At 40.7% G+C, this 20638-nt stretch overlaps 1 protein-coding gene across 2 annotated transcripts; it reads right to left on the reverse strand.

Moving 5' to 3' along the window:
* Nucleotides 1-991: 991 nt before the first annotated feature.
* DBF4 (DBF4-CDC7 kinase regulatory subunit) lies at nt 992-20611 on the reverse strand. Of its 2 annotated transcripts, none has more exons than XM_082193207.1 (13): nt 20470-20611; nt 20049-20142; nt 17522-17697; nt 14174-14368; nt 12889-12939; nt 11236-11305; nt 11074-11150; nt 9662-9692; nt 9398-9440; nt 7601-7732; nt 6422-6533; nt 3823-3941; nt 992-2067 (listed from the first exon to the last, which is right to left on the reverse strand). In XM_082193207.1, exons 2-13 carry the CDS (start codon nt 20092-20094, stop codon nt 1041-1043), a joined length of 2079 nt encoding a protein of 692 aa, XP_082049333.1. In that variant the 5' UTR covers nt 20095-20142; nt 20470-20611; the 3' UTR covers nt 992-1040. The 2 variants fall into 2 exon arrangements, with proteins under 2 accessions (XP_082049333.1, XP_082049332.1); XM_082193206.1 differs by lacking the exon at nt 20470-20611 and adding an exon at nt 20249-20383.
* Between the last annotated feature and the right edge of the window lie 27 nt (nt 20612-20638).

Consider the following 20638-nt stretch of genomic DNA (forward strand, 5'->3'; position numbering starts at 1 on the left):
TTGGTGGACCTTGAGAAACATCCATGGCAACTCATCCTTCCTGTAAGTAAATAACTGTAATGCAGCAACAACTTATTGACCTTACAGAATAGGGTCTCCTAGAATCATCTTGTTACTTGCCACAGCATGTAGGCTCACTGGAAACCAGCTTACTGCTCTTACTCACAGGACTGCAGAAAAGGGGGGCTTCTGTGAGGGTGAACAGGGGTCCAGCCCAGCTGGTGAAAACAGCAGCTTGTGGAGATGTCAGCTCCTTGCTACCTGCTGCCCGTTTGGTTCCGATTTGACCTTGCCCTACCCACCCCTGTATGTGGCCCCTGACAAGATTAACCCAGAGGGTATGTGACCTTCAGTTAAAAAAAAGATTGTCTACCCCTAACGCATAGAATTTCACTGTGGTCACAGTAAGAAAAGTATTTACAATTTCTAAATAATTGGACGCGGGTGGCGCTGTGGATAAAACCTCAGCACCTAGGACTTGCCGATCGTATGGTCGGTGGTTCGAATCCCCGCGGTGGGGTGAGCTCCCGTCGTTCGGTCCCAGCTCCTGTCCACCTAGCAGTTCGAAAGCACTCTTAAGTGCAAGTAGATAAATAGGTACCGCTATATAGCGGGAAGGTAAACGGCGTTTCCGTGTGCTGCGCTGGTGCAGGCTCGCCAGAGCAGCTTCGTCACACTGGCCACGTGACCCGGAAGTGTCTCCGGACAGCGCTGGCCCCCGGCCTCTTAAGCGAGATGGGCGCGCAACCCCCGAGTCGGTCACGACTGGCCCTATGGGCAGGGGTACCTTTACCTTTTTAAATAATAAAGACTGGCCAGCACTTCCAAGTGTAAACTCCTTTAGAAAGGCAAGCATGTGTTACAGAGTCACCCACCCCATGCCTTTTTATATATGTACACAGCTTGTAATAATATGAACATAAGGGTTTAATGCAAGAATCATCACTATATAGTTTATTATAGAAACCAAAAATTTTCCACAAATATCATCTTTCAGTTTCCACATTTATTCAAAACTCATCGTTTTAAAGAAAGCAGCATTAAAATCCAATAAATGGTGACGAAGAGGCAGAGGTAGAAAACAAAGACCACAAAGCATCTGTATGCTGGTCTTCCCATGTGTCTTTCATTAAATTTGAATCTTTGTTCTCTTGTATGCTTGAGAAACCCCCAAAATCAGAATTTGCTTCGCTGGTCTGAAATAACTGCAACAGTGCTTGTGTTGATGAGCTTTGTACATTTTTTGTTTCTTCTGGAACAGGTAGTTCATCAGCCTGATGTAAACATAACTCCATTTTTTGTTTCTGATTTCCGTTTTTATTTCTTCCTATAGAATGCATGGCTTTTCTGCTGAGTTTTATTGGTGAGCTTTGTATATTAATGTCTGTCAACTCATTAGGCTCTTTGTTTGAGGGAGGACTAAGCAATGGCTTTTCTGGCTCTAGAAGGACCGTGAGTTCTCTCGGAAAACAGTTGCTCTCCACCCTAAGGTCAATTGCCGAACGAGTGTCTACCTTCTTCAGACATTTTGCTGGCAGGAGAACTGTATGGTTCAATTTTCGTTTTGGCTTTGATATGTTTTGCCTTTCACTAAATTCAGAGCCTGGAATCCGAGTATGTAGAGAGTTTAAATTTGTTGATAATCCTTGTAAATTCTGTCTTGAAATAGGCTCATAGTGTTCATAAATTTCGGGCAAGTTTTTCATGCATTGTTTACTTTCTTTCTGGGGAGGAAGATGTACCAAATTGGTTGATAAAGCAATCTCTGATAAATTTGAAGCTTTGGGCATTTTACCACTTTCAGTATTGCCACTGACTTTTCTTGATGCTTCTGAAGAACAGATGGTGTGATAGGAATAAACAGAACATGAAGATTCAGAGGTAGAATTTTTGTGTGCAGATTTAGGATACATTTCCAGGTGTTGAGAACCTTCATTAAGTGCCTGTGTTGTAATGCTTTTCCTAGAATACCACCTCAGTGAACTGTCTTGCCTCTTCAACCGCTCTTTCAGCTCTTCTGTTTTTGTTCCGATGAGAGGAGCAAATTGCCCAACACTACACTTCCTCCTAAAATCAAGGAAGTTACACATGTCAAAATGCAAAAAGAATTTTCAAAGAAGACATAAAAATTACTTACTAGTAGTAAATCATAAATAACATGGGCCATTGTGGTTACATGAGGTTTACAATCTGGCACAAATTTGGGCACCCAAGGAAAGGAACCATTATGCTTAGAGACCATCAAAGTGACAAACTATTTGGTACACACACTCTTGGTCTATAAGGAGAAGTCAAGATGCACATATAATCTGCCAAATCCTATTCTGTATTTAACAATGGCAGTGGCATTCTTGACTCGGTGGCCACTGTCAAGCTATATGCATAGCTCTGCCTCTCTTTTGCCTACTGATCCTTCAAAGCAGCGCGGGGGGGGGGGGTGAGGAGAGAGAACCTATCATTGGAATCTCTACTTCTGCCTCCCCCTGGGCTCCTTAAGCCAAAGAGAGTAGCCTTATTTAGCATTCTAAATAGAAGTTGGAAAAATGGGATGGGGAAGGTAGAAATGGGGACACGTGTGTTAGTGTCACCCATCCACTCCACTGTGCTGCCATTCTGGTCATCTACAAGTTGGCAGGTGACGGTCTAAAACAGAGTACTTGTGGAGATCCCTTATGCATTTTAGAACCCTGGGAAATCAAGGTTCTAAAATGCATAGGAAACCTTCATGAGCACAGGAGGCTTGGCGCTTCAGATGCTCACCCTCTAACTTGTAGGCAGTGACTGGAACAGCAATGCAGAAGAAGAAGAAGAATGTATTTGACATAGCTATTTCATAGTGGATTCTGGTGTTTCCCGTCCCATTATTAAGAAGAGTCAAAGCAGTCTTTGCAGTCTCCATTTTTGGAGCCTTCCAAGTTCAAAAGGAAGTGGCAGTCATGGAAGCCAGGAGGAGGCAGATCAGGGAGATGCCATTGAGAGGATGGCAGAGAGTAAGAGAGGGGCAGACATATCTGTTAATTTTTCCTTGTTGCAGCCTACATTTTATATATATACATGTTATATGTCAGTTTATCCCATCTTATTTTACTTTCCCTCTGACTGCTAGAAAATTTCTCTCAGTGCATTCATTCTCACAGCACTTGGAGACCATCATATTTGTCAAGCATCTTATGCAAGAGACAAGGATTTAAAGATAGCTTTAAAAGTGCCAAGGATACAGCTAGATTCCTTGCAAGTAAGAGAGATGACCTGATGAGCTGTCAGCATAGTTTTTGGAAACTGCAGAAACAGGCTATATAGTATATAGCAATTCTTATACCTATTATTGTATCAGTAATCCAGATCTTCCACCAGTCCTGTATGTAGTACTGCCTAATTGTCAGAAAGCATGTCATCTGTAGGTGAAAAATGCTGCTTATGGTTCTACCAAGCCCTGTTCTTTATAGACAGAGCCTTCAAAAGAGATGAACACACATTCTTTTGTGGTGCCTGTAGAAGCTACTTTACACAATAGCATCGGAAAGGCTGTTTCACTCTTTGGGGCCAAAAGATAGTGGGTTAGCTGAAGTCAGTGTGAAAGCTTCACCAAATAAAGTCATTACTGTATTGCTGATCACTTCAAAACTGGATCTGTCAAAATGGTCAAGACCTATATTAATTTTCTAAATCAGCTCTGAAAGCGTAGTGACTTGTGAGGGAACCTCTGAAGTGGAACAATCATGGCAGGGGAGAGGAAGGTACACAAAATAACCAACATTTATTTTTGAAAAGTTAGCTGAAAATAAAAATTATTTGGCTATAAGAAGTTATAAAATTGTTTACCTTTTAATTTTTGGTGTACTCAACTCTACAAAGTTACAAGAAAACTTGGAAATAATGTCATCCACAACTTGATAGTGAGAACTTTGAGCAAAGTTCTGGTGTTGCTCACTTTCAACATGCTGAAATTAGGGGAAAAAATGTATCAACAGCATTCCTAAAGAAAATATTTATATATAAATGATTGATTCTTTTTACAAGAATGAAGTTTTAAAACCACCATAAAGACCCAGTTCAGATTATATCTTGACTTAATAAACCAATATATGTGTGAGCATCTTCCCTTGCATACAGAGAGCACTTTTGAGGCACAAGTAATCAAACCAAGAATACTCTAATTAACCATAGCTTTCCTTTTTATCTGAACCAGGAAACTATGGTTACCAGTTTTGGAATAAGCCAGGATAGTAAACTATGCAAAAGGCTTGGCTTATTAAGCATTTATTGGTTTCTTATGACTGTTTAAATGCAACCACAATCTACAATTATCCTTTTCTGACACCTGATGACCCTACAAAATTGTTTTCAAGTTGTAAGAAACAGACTTCAAACATTAATAGAATATATAAAAGATAAATGTAACATGTAAGCTAAGCTTACATATTTTTATTTACTGTGATATGCCTGATTGCTTGTGCTCCATTACTAGGAAGTCCTTATCTAAAGGCCATTCCAACCTCATTATGGAAGATACCAGTCCCTGTCTGCAGACCTTTCACTATCTGGATAAAAGTATGCTCCTCAAGGATACAGTGGTACCTCAGGTTAAGTACATAATTCGTTCAGGAGGTCTGTTCTTAACCTGAAACTGTTCTTAACCTTTAGCTAATGGGGCCTCCTGCTGCTGCCATGCCGCCGGAGCACGATTTCTGTTCTTATCCTGAAGCAAAGTTCTTAACCCGAGGTACTATTTCTGGGTTAGCGGAGTTTGTAACCTGAAGCGTATGTTACCCGAGGTACCACTGTATAGTGAAGGGAAGCTCTGCTTCTGCCAATGACTGTGGCATGATGGGAAGTCTTGCTTCTAAGCTTTTCTCTGCTTCTGCATATGCTGCACAACCCGTTCTAAATACCAAGACATTCCCTCATCTCCCTAGGATGTTCAGTTCATATTAAGTTCATGAAAACATTATACTCTGACCTGTTCTTAATGCATAGTTGACCACATCTACGGAACGCGATTATTATATTCTTTCATGTTATGATCAATCATTAGTAATTGTTTTAGTCATGCTATATCAATCACTAGTTATAATTTAATTAGGTTTCATGCCTGTCTAGTTCTGTGCTCCCTTTCCCAGCCTTTAATCTATTGGTGATTAATGCCTATATGTAACCTTTGTTTTGTACTTGTGTTAACCAATCAGCAACAAGTTGCTTTGTATTTGTGTCAACCAATCAGCAACGAGCGCACCTGTGGCAATGTTGCAATATTCAATAAAAGAGTCTCCTCGGGACTTGCTCGAGAGATGCCTCTCACATGACACTTGCTACTCGTCTGTCGTTATTCCAACCCAACAGTATAGGATGCTGGCTATTCTTGCTCTAATATATCCAACTGTACTACCCATCCATCTGTAGGGCATTGGCAGCCAAAGCTGCTAAAAATGAAACAGCTTTCCTTGAAACCTCGCTCTATAGCCAAATCACATATTGCCTAATTGCATATGCTGCTGTCTATGTCATAAATACCCACAAACAGAGAGACAAAAGCTACATCTTGGCTGTGAGTCCTGGAAGACCAGCTCTCTGCTTTGCCAGCCTTTTTCCACCTGGAACGGCAGGGCCCTAATTGACTCCAGCTATCAAAGCTGAGGCTGCTGAACAGACTCTTGGATTGGGATGTTGTTTAGATGTTTTTTATTGGAGAGTTTTGTTGCTGTCATCAATATTAATTTTCTATTTTTAGACCTTTTTATTATGTATGTGGGATTTGCTGTTTGATTGTATACATTGTGATGTGTTTTATTTATGACTACTTTTGTTATGTTTGTGATTATGTAAATCCTTTCATGTTTTAAACTGCCTTGAGTATGGTTTTAAATATGGAAAGGCAGCATAAAAATAAAAAGATGATGGTACTAAGTTTAACTGATGCACCTTGGGGAGGGTCTAATCTTAATATAACCTGTCTAAAAAAATAATAATCTTCCCTTAGAAGAGAACAGCACTCACTGATTCCAAAACAATTATAAGAATATATAATATACACATGCACAGCCCTGTTGAAGCTCCTATGCTTAATTTAGCAAGAGTAGCAATGATATTGACTAACTTACCCATGGGAGGTACAACTTACCGGTATTTAACATTACTTTACAGGAGATTTAATACCTGGTGATTTAGTCACTTCCAAAACGTAAGCTATGTCTCATACAATATTGAAGGAATTCACTTTCACCAAAAATGAGAAAGAACCTATGTCATTACAACCTTTATATCAGCTCTTTAAACTATTTCTGCGAATGGGTCAAATACATAGGAATACTGTTTTAGAGAAAAAGGTTTCATAAAAAGTATATCTCCTCAAATATCTGGAGGTAATTTAGGTATATCCATCACAAGTAAATAAGCCACAATTATTTAGTTAATATATGCTTACTATTTGAAGGTCATCATACTTCTTCAGACAACATTCACAGTACCCTTTTCTCTTTTTATGTTTTGCAGGAAGCTGAACTGGGCCCTTCCCTTTGTCATTATTTGCTGGATTTCTGTTCATGAAAAAGAAAAAAAATTATCTTATTCATATATTCTATAAGAGAATAAAGCAAGAGCACAACTCAGGGATTCACAATAACTTTTTTTCATAGGAACTAGGACTTTCAATCCAACTATGATAGCACAATATTACTTGCAGCATGTTGATTCAAAGTAACCAGCTGCATAAATATGGCCCTAGAACGTCATGATTTAAAGATTTTAATGTACTGTTGAACTATATACCAACCCTGTGGAACTTAACAGAGAGACATGGATACTCAGTGGCTAAACATTTACACTGGAAGGTCTCTCCCCTGACCCCGCATTATACAATGTCTGGAGGACATGGCCCAGCTAGCTACTTATAAGAAAACACAACCTCCCAATCTTTCCATTCCTGTTGAGCCCCCTTTGCAAAAGAGAACACATCCTCTTTCTGATTCTAGCTAGAGTGATTTTTCTCCTGCCCATATCTTCTTTTCTTCAGCTGTGTTTCCCCTGCCCTTTGGCTCAAGCTCCTTCCCTCATCCACCTGTTCTCAGAGATTTCTGCATATTCTGCACCCTTTGTTCACCCACCATATTTTCTTTGGCCTCACTACCCCCTGGTTTGCTTCCTTTCTGCTCAGCTTCATGTCAAGCTTCCTGTCCTCCATACATGGGCTCTTCAGTCCCAAACAAAAAGTTTTTCTCAGGGTAGTTTTTCTTTATTTATAAAATTTATAAACTTCTTTTCACCACTTTAGCATATCTGGATATTTGAGCAGAAAATAAGTATAAATGACTCATGCATCCACTCTTTCGCTGTGATAACCAGAGGCACTTATAGAATCCAGACTAAACTAGCAGTGTCTAACTTCTAACATATAAACTGAGCTTTTAAAAATCCATTAAATCAAAGCAGCTTGTCTAATGGTGATGGGGGCTCACTAACAACTAACTAGTAGGCCCGATAATGTGTGATTAGATTAACCCAATATAGAACATGCTTATAAACTGGTCTTGAATTCTGTGTAAAAATCCAAGCTTGCTTCCATCCTCTTTAGCCCTTTACCAAATTTTGGCACATCTTCAGTTACCTTTGTTTATTCTCAATTTGCTTATGAGCAATTATATGCTTCTTTTCTGTTTCAAATGGACTGTAAGGTTTTGGATTGGAATAGTTGACAACAGGAAAGCTGGACAGTTGCAAGTAAAAGGGTCTGTAGCGTCTACATGAGAAAAAAATAAGTCAGGTTTACTGAACATATGAACATACAAAAAAGCAATAAATATGTTAAAAACTTTTTTTTTTAGTAGTTCTTGCTTGCAGTGTGTTACCTGTGGTGTATGCCACTCTGCTATAACAATGTTGACACTCTATTATTCTTTGCTATATAAACTCTGTACCTCCCTTTTATAGGGTTCAAGCCACATATACACTTGTTCTTTTACTCAGGTTTGTGCTTTGCAATAAATCACCTACTGTGCCCTCCATTCTCCACCTCCCTGTAGAAAAATAACCCAGTTTGATAAATACTTTGATTGAAAAATTGGCAATGTTTTGTTCTCCGTCTATATAAATAAATTTTGCACCACGGGTGGGGAACTTCCAGCCAGTGGCGCAGAAGAAGAAGAAGAAGAGTTTGGATTTGATATTCCGCCTTTCACTCCCCTTCAGGAGTCTCAAAGCGGCTAACATTCTCCTTTCCCTTCCTCCCCCACAACAAACACTCTGGGGCTGAGAGACTTCACAGAAGTGTGACTGGCCCAAGGTCACCCAGCAGCTGCATGTGGAGGAGCGGAGACACGAACCCGGTTTCCCAGATTACGTGACTACCGCTCTTAACCACTACACCACACTGGCTCAGGAGGTTATTTCCCCTTGAATATGATGTCAGGTGTGAGGGAAGCAGAAATGCAGCTGCAAATGCACTCCCAATCGTGCACTGCCAAGGAAAGCAGGCTTCAGTTCTCCAACTGGATTAGCTGCGAGAGAAAGTTCACTATGAGAAATGCATGGTGTCTGTCCCTGAGGAACTGACTGCCCAGGGCTTGCAAAGTGCTTCATGAAGGGGTTGTCAAGTGCCCAACAGTCAGCCCACTTGTCCATCATCTTGTATCATAATGATGCCAGGTGACTGGCAAGAGAGTTGTTCTGCCCACTTGTCAAAGTTGACTCATGGGAGTGTGGCCAGATAAGGCCACCAAATTTGTGCTTCCTTAGCATAATGCAGATTTTGGGTCAAACTACTAGAGAAGAAGAGACAAAGCTGAAGTTTTTGAAGAGTTGGTTACATTACAAAGATCGAAGTACCAGTTTGTATGAAGGTGTACATACCTGGATTTTAAAACATCTAACAGAAAAAAGGAGTAAGAAACAGTGCTTTACATTAAAAAAACAAACTAATAAATCCAAGGTATTTTGCTACTGTGAATATTACAAGCTGCTGGAAGTGGAGGCTGTAGTCTAAATACATGCCATGCTACGGCAAACATGGTATTAAGGCTGCATTCCTATATACAGTTACCTGGGAGTAAATCCTATTGAACTCCTAAGATTGCACTATAAGAAACCAATTGATAGCCAGATATGGTATCTAGAGCAATTCCACCAATAAACTGTATGTCAGAATCTACCTTCTTATGACCCCCCCACACTACATACAGAACTCTGCAAATTTATTTCCCCTCACTGTTCTATCATCTCTGATAGATTACCTAGCACAAAAGGAATTGTCTTACTGAAATCCTTCCAGCATATTAGAGCTTTGCATTGTTTTCCTGCAGATTATATTGTCATTGCATCAAATGTTGTCATCAACCTCCAAGAAGAAAGCAGATGGTTTGGAGGACGTGTTGAATGGAATATTAATTCATCTGAAAATAACACTTACCGTCTTCTGTCTTCAACCTTCAGAAAAGGATTTTTCAGTTTATCTGTTCAAAAGAATGTAGTAAAAAACTTTTTATTATTACCAGATTATACAAACATTCCTATTTCTAACACAAGTAACAAATAGCTTACGGAAAATTATACTATTCTATAAATTAATAACTATGCCTAGAATAAATGATCAAGATTTTTCTTTTTAAACAATCAATATTTTTTATTTTTTGTAAAATAAATAACAAGTCTTATTCATGTCTTGAATACTTACTTTTTGTTTTCTGATCAACTGACTCTTTTTCCTGTTAAAAAGAAATTATTATTATAGTTTATTCATTTGATTTATTCAATTGTGCACGTTTTATAGTTGACTGTGTGATGTAGGAGACCAGAGCCGTGAACCAGCAAACAACCAGTCAATGGGAAGTATAGTTTTAAATTTTATTGGCAAAACTGATGAACTGTATTTTAAGAAAAGTCACATCTTGTCTACTTTTATAGTTATGTATGTAGTTCTAAGAGATGTAAAAAGACACAAGCAGATCATAGAAAGGCCTACAGCTAGGGGGAATGTGTGCAACGAGGTTATTCTCTTCCCTGCATATTTTTTTCAAAAAGAAAAAAGCAAGTCTCTCTTCTTCCTACCTGTAGCTAGCTATTCAGCAATTAAATGATCCCCTTAAAAATACAGAAACAAGTTGGCTACTTTATATATTATACTATTTGCTTAACTAGCCCAGTAGTGTCTATCCTTATCAGCAGCGACTCTCCTGGGCTTTTCACATCACTTGCTACCCGATCATTTGAACACAGCAGCAGAAATATAGTTCTCTAATATTCAGTTCCTTGGGCATGCTAAATTTAGTTTGTTAACAGCTTCTAGTTTTCTAAAAAAATGTAAACAAGGTAAGAGGAATTTGTACTACTGAGTTGTAATTCCTTATTTTCATTTATTCCAATAAATATTTTTTTTAAAAAAAGAAAGAACTCATCTAATATAATATTTAGATCACAATAAGTACTCTAGTGAACTTTTTAATTAATCAAATAGTTCAGATATTTTGCCTATTGGTAAAAACATCTGATATATTCACATAGTATATAAAATTAACATGGCAAGCTTTAGTTTTGTTTAGAAAAGTCAAACATGCATGTTAAATAGTATTCCAACAGATGGAAGAAATCAGCTGGCAATCCTATAATCTGTAAATTCCACTGAACTCAGTGGGATTTACATCTGACTAGAAACGTACATAGGATTGCATTATGCATTTCCAGATCCCCACCCCCAATGTTGATCACTAATAGGCTAGCAAAGTTGGGGGAGGGAAAGCTGTCTCTCCAGGTTATAGATACTACCAGACTCCTTCCTTTAGAAGGGCGACTAGGTTTTCTCCTCTTCTTCCGCCACAAAGGCCCATTCGTTGCTCTCATTTCAGGATAAGGTGCTCACCCTCCTCCTCTCTTGGACCATGATCATACCAAAACCAAGTGGACACCCAAATTTTTCTGGTACAATGCACAAATGAGTAAACCATTATGCTACTTAGCTGAGGATAATAATTTGTCTATAGCCCATAAAGTATATATTTTTAAAGATATACCTTAAAAATATACGGCATTTGTTTTATGATATTCAACCTGTTATTATTTTTCTCTGGAATTAGGAAGATGTAGACTTACCGCACATTTGATTTCGGTGCTTGATTTCTTGATCAGAGAGATATCTTTTTTCTTCTGATCAATATACTTCTTAATATCTATTATCAAGAAGAAAAGATTATCAAAATTATTTGAAATTATCTTATTCTAAAACAATTGAAAATTCCCAGAAAAAATACTTACCATCAACATGAAGTATTTTCACTCCCCAACTCAAGGCATTGGACAAAATACTACCAGAGGGGATTAATTCCTGAAAGACATATTTATAATACTTCCATTAACTAAAATATTTTTTATATTCATATGTATGAATATGCCAGCATCACTTGGGAGTGTTGCATGCACATTTTCACACTGTCCAAACCAAAGACACAATAAAGCTACATAAGCAAAATTAGCCAAAAGGGCTATTACAAAAGTTGCATCACTGACAAACCCATTTCACAACTTTTACAGTCGGAATGGAATGTTTTTTGAAAACATTTCAGAGAGTTGCAGGTAAGAAAACACATAGAAGCAGACAGTGCAGAGCAGCTGTGGATCCGACTTCCCAGCAGCAGTGGCTGCTGTTTAACCAGGACAGAGTGCTAGAGAAGTAAAGGCAATGCAGGCACACCAGCTAAGCCAGTGTTTCCCAACCACTGTTCCGCGGCACACTAGTGTGCCGCGAGATGTTGCCTGGTGTGCCGCGAGATGTTGCCTGGAGGGAGGCGGGCGAGTCCGGCGGCGAGAGGCGGGGCGGCGGTGGCGAGGAGCCAAGCCGCGCTCTCCTTCCTGCCTCGCTTTGCTGCCTCCTCCCCCCCACCCCCAAAGCTTGGAGGTTCCCCGGCAGGAAGGAGGGAACTTAATCCTCTCCAAGGGCTGCGGAAAACAGACATGCAAATGGGGGCTTGCCAGCTCTTCAAGCACCGCTGGCTTTCTTCGGGAATTACCGCCCGCCGAGCCCGGTAACGCTGACAGGCCGAGCCGCGGGGCTTGGCAGCGCAGCCGGCAGAGTGTGGGAAAGGGCGGCCGCCACGCGCCGGGTGAGGCGAGACTCGACGGGGAGGACACCGGCAGCAGCGCCCCCCCCAAACCCGCTCCGGGCAGGTAATTCACAGAGAGTGGACAGAAGGAAGCCTTAAAGGGCTTCAGCCTCCCAGAGTGGCGGGGAATAATAATGATAATGATAATGATGATGATGATGATGATGATGATAATAATAATAATAATAATAATAATAATAATAATAATAATAAAATAATTGACAGGTGGTGTTTTTCTAGGTGAGGGGGTGGGGACTGTAATAACAAAAAAATCAGCTGTATATCAACCGCTGTTTTGCAATGAGGAATTGCAAATAAGGAAGATCAAAAGGAGAATGTTTTTTTTTGGGGGGGGACTCTCTTCCTCTTCCTCCTCCTCCTCTCGTTCTTGCTCCTCTTCCTGGCAAAAGGGCTGCTGAGACCCCTTATCTCTTGGGTGCCGGTGGGTGCTGTGACGTTGACGCTGCTGTGGCAAGTGCCTTTACTTAGCAGAGTGCATTCCCCTTTACACAGGAGGGGAGGGAAAAAAATTGAAACTTACACTTTCGTGCGTCCCTCCCGGCGTGACGCTGCACGCTGACGTCACGGGGCTGTAATGGTGGTGTGCCTCGAGATTTTTTTCATCAAACAAGTGTGCCTTTGCCCAAAAAAGGTTGGGAAACACTGAGCTAAGCCAATCCAGCACTCCTGCTATTGCGTTGAAGCAACCCTGACCTCACCACTGCCCTGCCTTGGTAAGCAACAGCAATGATGCTACCAGGAATCCCACTCCTGCCAGAATGGAGTCACCTTATTGAATGATACATACCTGTTCTTTTATTGCTTTTTCAACTAAAGATTTTCCTCTACTCATGCGTACCTATTTATAAGAAAGAAAGAAAGTACAGAACATTTGTGTTCATCACTAGTAGTCTTGCATAATGAAATGTTTAAGGCATAATTCGGCAAGGATTCTAAATATTTGTAAAACCCGCTCACACACTGGTTAGAGCATGGTGTGAATAATGCCAAGGCCACAGGTGTGATTCCAATACAGGCCACTTGCATATTCCTACATTGCAGGGTGTTGGACTAGATGATCCTCAAAGGTCCCTTCATACTCTACAATTCTGTTTCTAAAAAATGTGATACAGTGGTACCCCTAGCTGCGGACACGATCCGTTCCAGGGTGCCATTTGCACCCAAAAAATCTGCAACAAGAGCGGTGCCTCTGTGCAAGCACGGAGCGTGATAGAGTGCTTCTGCACACGTGCGCAGAACGCTTCTGCGCATGCAGCAAAACCCAGAAGTATACACTTCCGGGTTTGCCACGATCGCAAGCCGAAAAGACGCGACATGAACCTAACGCAACACAAGGTATGACTGTACTGTTACTGATGTGATTGCACTTTTATGTTGCATATTTATTACATTTATATATTGTCTTCATATATCTTATGAGAAAGAGGATTATAAATATTTCAGTTAATAAAATTGCATGAAAGGGGTGCTATAGTACTGAATTTTCAGAACTGGTAGGGGATTTAAACCTTTCAACTTCACAATTCTATGACATAAGTGGCTACATCACATACTCCTCTGTGTTTGTGGATTTTTTTGTCTATCCATCTAAACCTAGGTCAAGCCATTAATATAACATTCTTAAGTAATTAATATTAAAAGGTTCAGCACAAATATGCCCACTACTGCTGATCTGTATATTTCTTTCTGCAGTTTATTTGGGTAATGAGCTGTTTGAAAAGACAGTGTATTATTACTAATGTAAATATTTTGGATAAAATTTCTGAAACGTTCCTATTTATATTAATTTATATTATATTATATTATTAAACAGACTTAAGTAAAGCAACAGACTTCATGGCTGCGTATTTCAAAAACTACATCTTGACTTAACACAAAGCAGAACAGGTTAATGGTACCATAATCTATATCATTTTCATCAAGCCATTCTTGACGCAACATTAGCCACAAACCGCAAACCCCGGCTAGTTTTGCAAGAAGAGAGATTAAATTGTAAAGAATGAGCTCTACTTGACTTGCAGCGTAACTTTTTAAAATATATCTGCAGGGAAGGAGACAGGAATGGGACTTACTGTGTCCACTAGCTTGAATGAACTTCCTTCATGCCTGTCTCTTCTGCTGCTTGGATGAGGCGAACTGTTTCCACCATTATATACGGAGTCTGGGCTCGGGACTGGAGATATTTGTCCAAGAGTTTGAGCAAATTTTGCTTCCTTTTTATTAGAGATCAAATAGCTAATATCTTTGCTCAGGAATCCTTCCACTCTCTATATATAAATAAAAAAGTATTCTTTCAGAACTTAGTATAAACCTTACAAAACAATGAAGCACTTCATACCAGTTTAACATACAATGCCCCCTTCACACAAAGCTGAGTGCAAGCGCGGAAGCCTGCGGACTGAAGACTCGGTGGGTGCCTTAAGCGCCCCCCCTGATTCGCGAAGAGCCTTTTTAAAGGCTGCGGAGGGGATACGGGGGACGGCGCGGCGCTGAGAGTCGATTGCTACCGCCGCTGAGCGAAGCCGCGAGCCATGACTGGAGAGCGCTGACTTCCTAAATTGAAATTTGAATTGAAAAGAAGAACCCGTGAGTAAATTGGAATCGAACTTTAAAAATTGTACCTTTTGAATTCGAGACGATAGGGGGGTGTGCTAAAAGGAAGTCCCCCCCCCCCTTGCAGACGATCTAGAGCAACGATATAAGAACTAAGCTGGAGTGCCTACCCTGTAAAGGGTGAGTTTCAAAAAGACAGTAACTTCCAAGATTTGGAAAGGTAAATTTGAGCAGGAGAGTGGAGTGTTGGAAGTGTTTTTGTTTGTTGTAAACAACCCTCCCTCCCGGGCCCGGGAGCGACCTGCTTTGGAGTCTGTATAAGAGGAGCAGAATTTGACAGCTGTCAAAGCTGTCAAATGGACTGTTAACAGTGGAAAAATTGCTACTTAAGATCTCTCTGGATTAAAAGGAGTTACAATTGAATTAAAATTGTTGGAAACAAAGAAACAATAACAGGATAGAGGATTGTTGGAGAAAAGAACATTAAGTAACCAGATCCCCTCTAGGGGGAATTCTGTGGAATTACAATGGCTGTGGATGGAAAGATACTGAGGGAAATCGAAAGGATGTTCTGCCTGGTGGGAATCTTACAGGAGCAGACTACAGCTATGAGTAAACAATTGATGACCTTGAATTCTGAAACAAGTAGTTCTGCTGAATGTAATGAGGACCTGAGTGAGAAAGAATCCACAGCTGATTTTGAAATGATAAATAAAGAAGAGAAGACAAAACAAGAAAGAGAACAAGTGAAGTGGGAAAATACTAACCAGAAGCTGACATCTGAGGAATATAAGCAAGGAGGCTATTGGATTAAATCTACTCTAAGCCTACGAAAGATACTGAAGACGAAAGTGGAGGCCCTGGGAGTTTATGGAATTCAGGATTTTGAAATAAAGAAGTACAATTGGGGCCTCCACATAGACTCTGACTTTAATTATCTTCAAGAGTCAGGCCTTGTGGAAATTCTTCAGCAGTTGTTCCTAAATATGGGAAGAGACTATGGACTGATTGGACTGATTGTGAAAGAACTCTTTCGAGACTCGATGACCGACATAAAGGATTACCAACAAAACCGGCGGAGAGGGACTGAAAGAGATTTGAGAGCCTCGGACGTGCGGAACCCAGGCTAAGAACTGTTACTTTGGACATGTTTTGGGAAGGGACGCAAATCGGGGATGGGAGGGAGGGAAGGATCTAAATCTAAACAACACTCAAGACCAGGGGGTTTAGTTAATAAGAAAATTATTCAAGATAAAATGAGAAATCGATGGAAGAGAATTGGGGTCCAACTTAGGAAAAACTTATTTTTGCTTTTTTCTACAAAAGGATTAATATTAAGATAGAAAAGGAAATGCTAATTTGCTGACATAAATTTGGGAATAGGGATGCAAGGGAGGGGGTGGGGGGAAGTCAAGGACTAGGGTTAGAAAATAAGATTTTCGGGAATTATACATGTTTGTTGTTTTATATGTTTGTTTTTGTGTTTTGTGTTTTGTTTTTGTCTATATAAAATGTGAAAACCCAATAAAAAATTTTTGGAAAAAAAAAAAACTATTATTTTGAAAGAGACTCCAGGGATTCATACAAGCAACGTCAACAGGTAACTACGATTTATCTGACAGGGAACTGTGAAGATAATAATAATAGCTACAATAAATTATTATTATTATTATTATTATTATTATTATTATTATTATTATTATTAGTGCAATTCATGTACATGGTGTTTTACAAACAATAGGTATAACAGGTTCCTGTTGCAAGAGGATTATGATCTAAAACAGACACCGGAAATGATAGAGGAAGGGGGTGAAATGGAGGCACTAGCAGGTAAGGGAAGAGTATGTGATTACTTTTATTATCAGTACTTTAGCTTAATTACAATAAGGTATAGGGCCTGGGGTAGAGAGTTTGTTTTAAAAGCTTCCTGGAAAATACAGGTTTTGAAACACCAAAAGGAAATAAGGGAGGTAGAGATATATATGGGTATAAGGGACCGCAAGGGGAAAGGGCAGAGCCACTGCAGGGAGGAAAAAACATTATACATTATAGAACTAGTTGAACAAAGGACACAAGGATAATGTTTTGGGAAATAAACATACAAAGTTAAGGAGGAGCAAGGCCACAAAGGTTTGAAAAATGAGAAGCTTATACAGGGTGTGAGGACAGTAAGTAAAGGATTAAAGTGGAGGGTGAACTGCTCAAAGCGATGAAAGGTGCAGATTTTGGTAGAAGAGCACTATATTGATGTTATAATATGAAGGCAAGGCATCAGAGGACCAGAGAAGTCTGCAGTAATTCAGGTGAGATATGAGCAGCGCACAAACAAAGGTGAAGGAGCAGAACAGGAGAGTTGTATTTCTAACAACAGACTGAATTTGAGGTGGAAAGGAGGAAAAAACAGTCAAAGGGAAAAGGCTTCATGCCTAATCTTCAGGGTGAATGGTGAAACTATGGATAATAAGTATGAACAAAGAAATGGGGACTTGGGAGGAAAGTAGAGAAGTTTGGTCTGACTCAACTTAATATGATATTGAAGCAAAAATGAGCCAGGATTATAAAGCACTTTGTAAATTAAGGACTTTAGAAATTATGAACATCATAACAGTCTGTTATGCAACCAACAATAGTTATATGACTACTCCTTTATACATTGATTGTTCCCAATTCACACACATTTTATGTGTAAGCTTCATTTATATTATTACATAGTTGGTGAGACTACACACATACATTTAAGAGGCAATTACTAATTATTAGGGCTGGAAGCTTGGGAAGCTTCTGGGCATATAGACTGATTTTGAAGGCTCCCCTATTACAAGAGGAACTAATTTTTCAGATTAAAAAAAAAACAGAAACAGACTTACCCCTCCCAATTCTTTAAGATCTTTTGCTATTTTCTCAGAGAGGACATTGGATGGAATATCAAGGTAAAACACCTTCCCAGTAAGTGGTTTGCATTTTAGTTTATCTGATTTTGTGGAATCTTTCTTCACATTTTTCAGGGGAGGTTTGCTTCTTTCTGTTCTTCCTTGCATATCACCTATAATAAAAAGAAAAGAGCATTTGATAACCTAAGGGTTTTTTGAAGGAGTTTTAGAAGGGTTTGTGGGCAAATCATCCTGGGTAAGTAAAGCCATATTTCTAATAAATAAATAAAAGTATATTTGAACTTGTCAAGACTATACAATCCCTCTCCTCGTCACACAAGGTCAGATAAACAACACAGTCCCCTCCTTCTTCATAATATTATTTATAGGATCGCAAAATGAGAAGCTATGGGGAAAGGCCAGCCATGGATCTGCTGGACCCTAAGCTTATCCATTCTTCAGAGAAAGGCTCAATTTGGATTTCTCAGCTATGCCAGCCTGGAGCTATTACAGCCCCCCCAAAAAAGGGGGGGGAGACAGAAACCCCATCACCACCTTGTACCCTGACCAGCCTGAGCCGACAGAGCTTCAGATGCAGAAGTCAATCTGCTGCTACTGGCATCTGGCTCGAGTACATGTAGATACTGCGTTCAAATATATGTGATACTATCTGGTCCAGAAGGAGCTACTCTTAAACAAGATATTCACGTTTGAGAGAGCACCTGAACAAGCCGTACATCCTTCACAAGTGAATGTTGCACAATGATCTCAACTGCAAGTGAACCTTCTAATTTTATATGTCTACTTATGCATGGAGTAGATGGGGTTTGTCCATCTGGGAGATGGAAAACTCTGATCCTAAACCTCCATTGCCTTCTGGCATATATTTGGGAGGAGAAAAGGTTAAGGAGTAAACCAAACAAAAATCCACAAGACAGTTGGATGGCACCTTGTACACCAACTTCTGGCAACTGCTGCAGCCCAGTTAGTGCCAAAGATATTGCTCTGCTTTTCCTTGGACAAGGAATGAGGTCATGAGAGGGGTCTTGTTATTCTGGGCAGCCCAGGAGCTCCGTACAAACGGCTCAGGCTTTCGCCCCTGGGAGGTCACTTTGGTGCTGCTAAAGCAGTAGTTTGACTTAATCCCCAGAAGCGCACTCCATTGTTTCTCGAGACAGATGGATGTCAACAACTTATGAACATATCTTACCAATTTCAGAGAAAGACGTTTCTAAGTAAATTTACTAGGATTGCAGCCCTAAGCCAAGATCACATCCCACTGAAATAAATAAGATTTGGATTCAAGTGGATGTGTTTCATATCAGAGTTAAAATATAGGACAACACTCTTACAAACACACATGCAGTCAGTTTTACTTTCACTTACAGATCCCAAACCTTCAAAAGTTTTGAATAAGTTCCTCATTAGAGCATTTAAAAAAAAAACAACTAGCTACAGGATGAGTTTTTATACCCCAGCTGTACAGTACAAGGAACAAAAAGTCCAATCTCTATGACAGGCAAACTAGCTGCTTACCTTTTTGAACAATAAGCATAATGTTTAGCATAATTCTCAAAAAGCCCACAACAGTTTGCAATGCAAAGCAGTTACACACACATTTGGAGTAAGTGAAACACAAGTTAAGTAACGTCAAACCTAACACATTAAGATACTGTAGTACACCACCCCAATCTGGTTTATTTACACATATATACAACCTGAGCCAACAATGGAAGGGTTCACAGTATTAACACTCCAGAAAGTTCTTGCTTCTTCCAAAGCCACAACACTTGGATTCAAGCAGAAATCAGGCATGGCTCAGTCTCAGGCTTCCCAGCCTATCCAACTACTTGCTCACCTAACTCAATTCACAACTCTGGCCTTTGTCTTTCTAGCTACCAGCCAATTGAGGGAAGGGGAACCACCCATTTGTCCTCTGGCACAGAGCCATTTCCTTTGTTACCTTAACTACCAATACTTAGTCTTAGGCAGTTATCTCACCAGGAAGCCAGCCTGGCTATTCAAGGATTTGCATCAGTGCTGGACCCAGAAATTAGAAGGGGGCCCATGCATAATTTTAACCCCCCCCCACTCCCCGCCAAATAATAAATATACAAAAGGTATCTAGATCTCATCAACCTCCTCCTCTAAGAAAATTTTGCCTCTCTGGATTTCCAAAGAAAATGGGAGCAGATTTGAACTGAGATTCTGCCAAACAGCTTTGTCATCTTTTTGTCTTTTCTTTTGCGTTGCATGGGGTGGAGGTTGGCAGGGAGAAGAAACAACACTTTTTTTGTCTGAACCTCCTTTCTGGAATGAATCTGTGAAGGGGCTGAAGCTTTGTAGAAGACATCCCTGTTTCAGAAGGCAGCCTTGTTTAGGGAAGTTTTTAATGTTTCCTGTTTTATCGTGTTTTTAATATTTTGCTGGGAGCCACCCAGAGTGGCTGGGGTATAAATAATAAACTAATAATAATAATAAAGCACACTCCTGAAGCGGACTAAAGGAAAGTCCGGGCACTTACAGGGGAGCTGTCCTTTGCTGCTGCTCTTCAAACCACTTGGTTTCATTTTCCTGGGAAGTCACATCTTACCCTCCTCGCCTCTAACGGTTACGACCTGCGAGGCAAAAAGAGCAGCGCACAGAAATTAAAACCACATTTTAAAAAGGAACAGCCCGAAAAGCTCTTTAAAGGTGGTGGGCGGAGACCCCGAGACTTACCACCCTGGTTTTCCCCCTCGTGTGGCCTTTTCCCCTCCCCGCCTGGGGGGCAGCGCCTGGTGTCCAGCGCCCGCTTCCCCTGCGCCCCCTTTCCGTGCCGCCGCCTCCTCCCCCTCCCCCGCCGAGGGACGGTTGGCGTTTGAAATGTGCGTTCCCGCCGCGCGAGCCGACTCCCCCCCCCCCGCACCCGCCGCCTCGCGCCCGACTTGCCGCCGCCTGCTCACCCCAACGTGGCGGGGCCCATGGCGCCGGGGACGGGAGCCGCTCAGTGTTTCCGCGAGTCGGCCATCGCGCTAGCTGTGGCTCGCAGTTTCCCGCCTCTGCCCAGCAGGGCCTACCAGCAGCTCCCGAGGCCGGCCTCGGCTCTCTCGTTGGCCTGAAGGGCCGCCCGTG

Source organism: Podarcis vaucheri (genome assembly GCF_965113315.1).
Source record: "Podarcis vaucheri genome assembly, chromosome: 12".
Classification (NCBI taxonomy): domain Eukaryota; kingdom Metazoa; phylum Chordata; class Lepidosauria; order Squamata; family Lacertidae; genus Podarcis; species Podarcis vaucheri.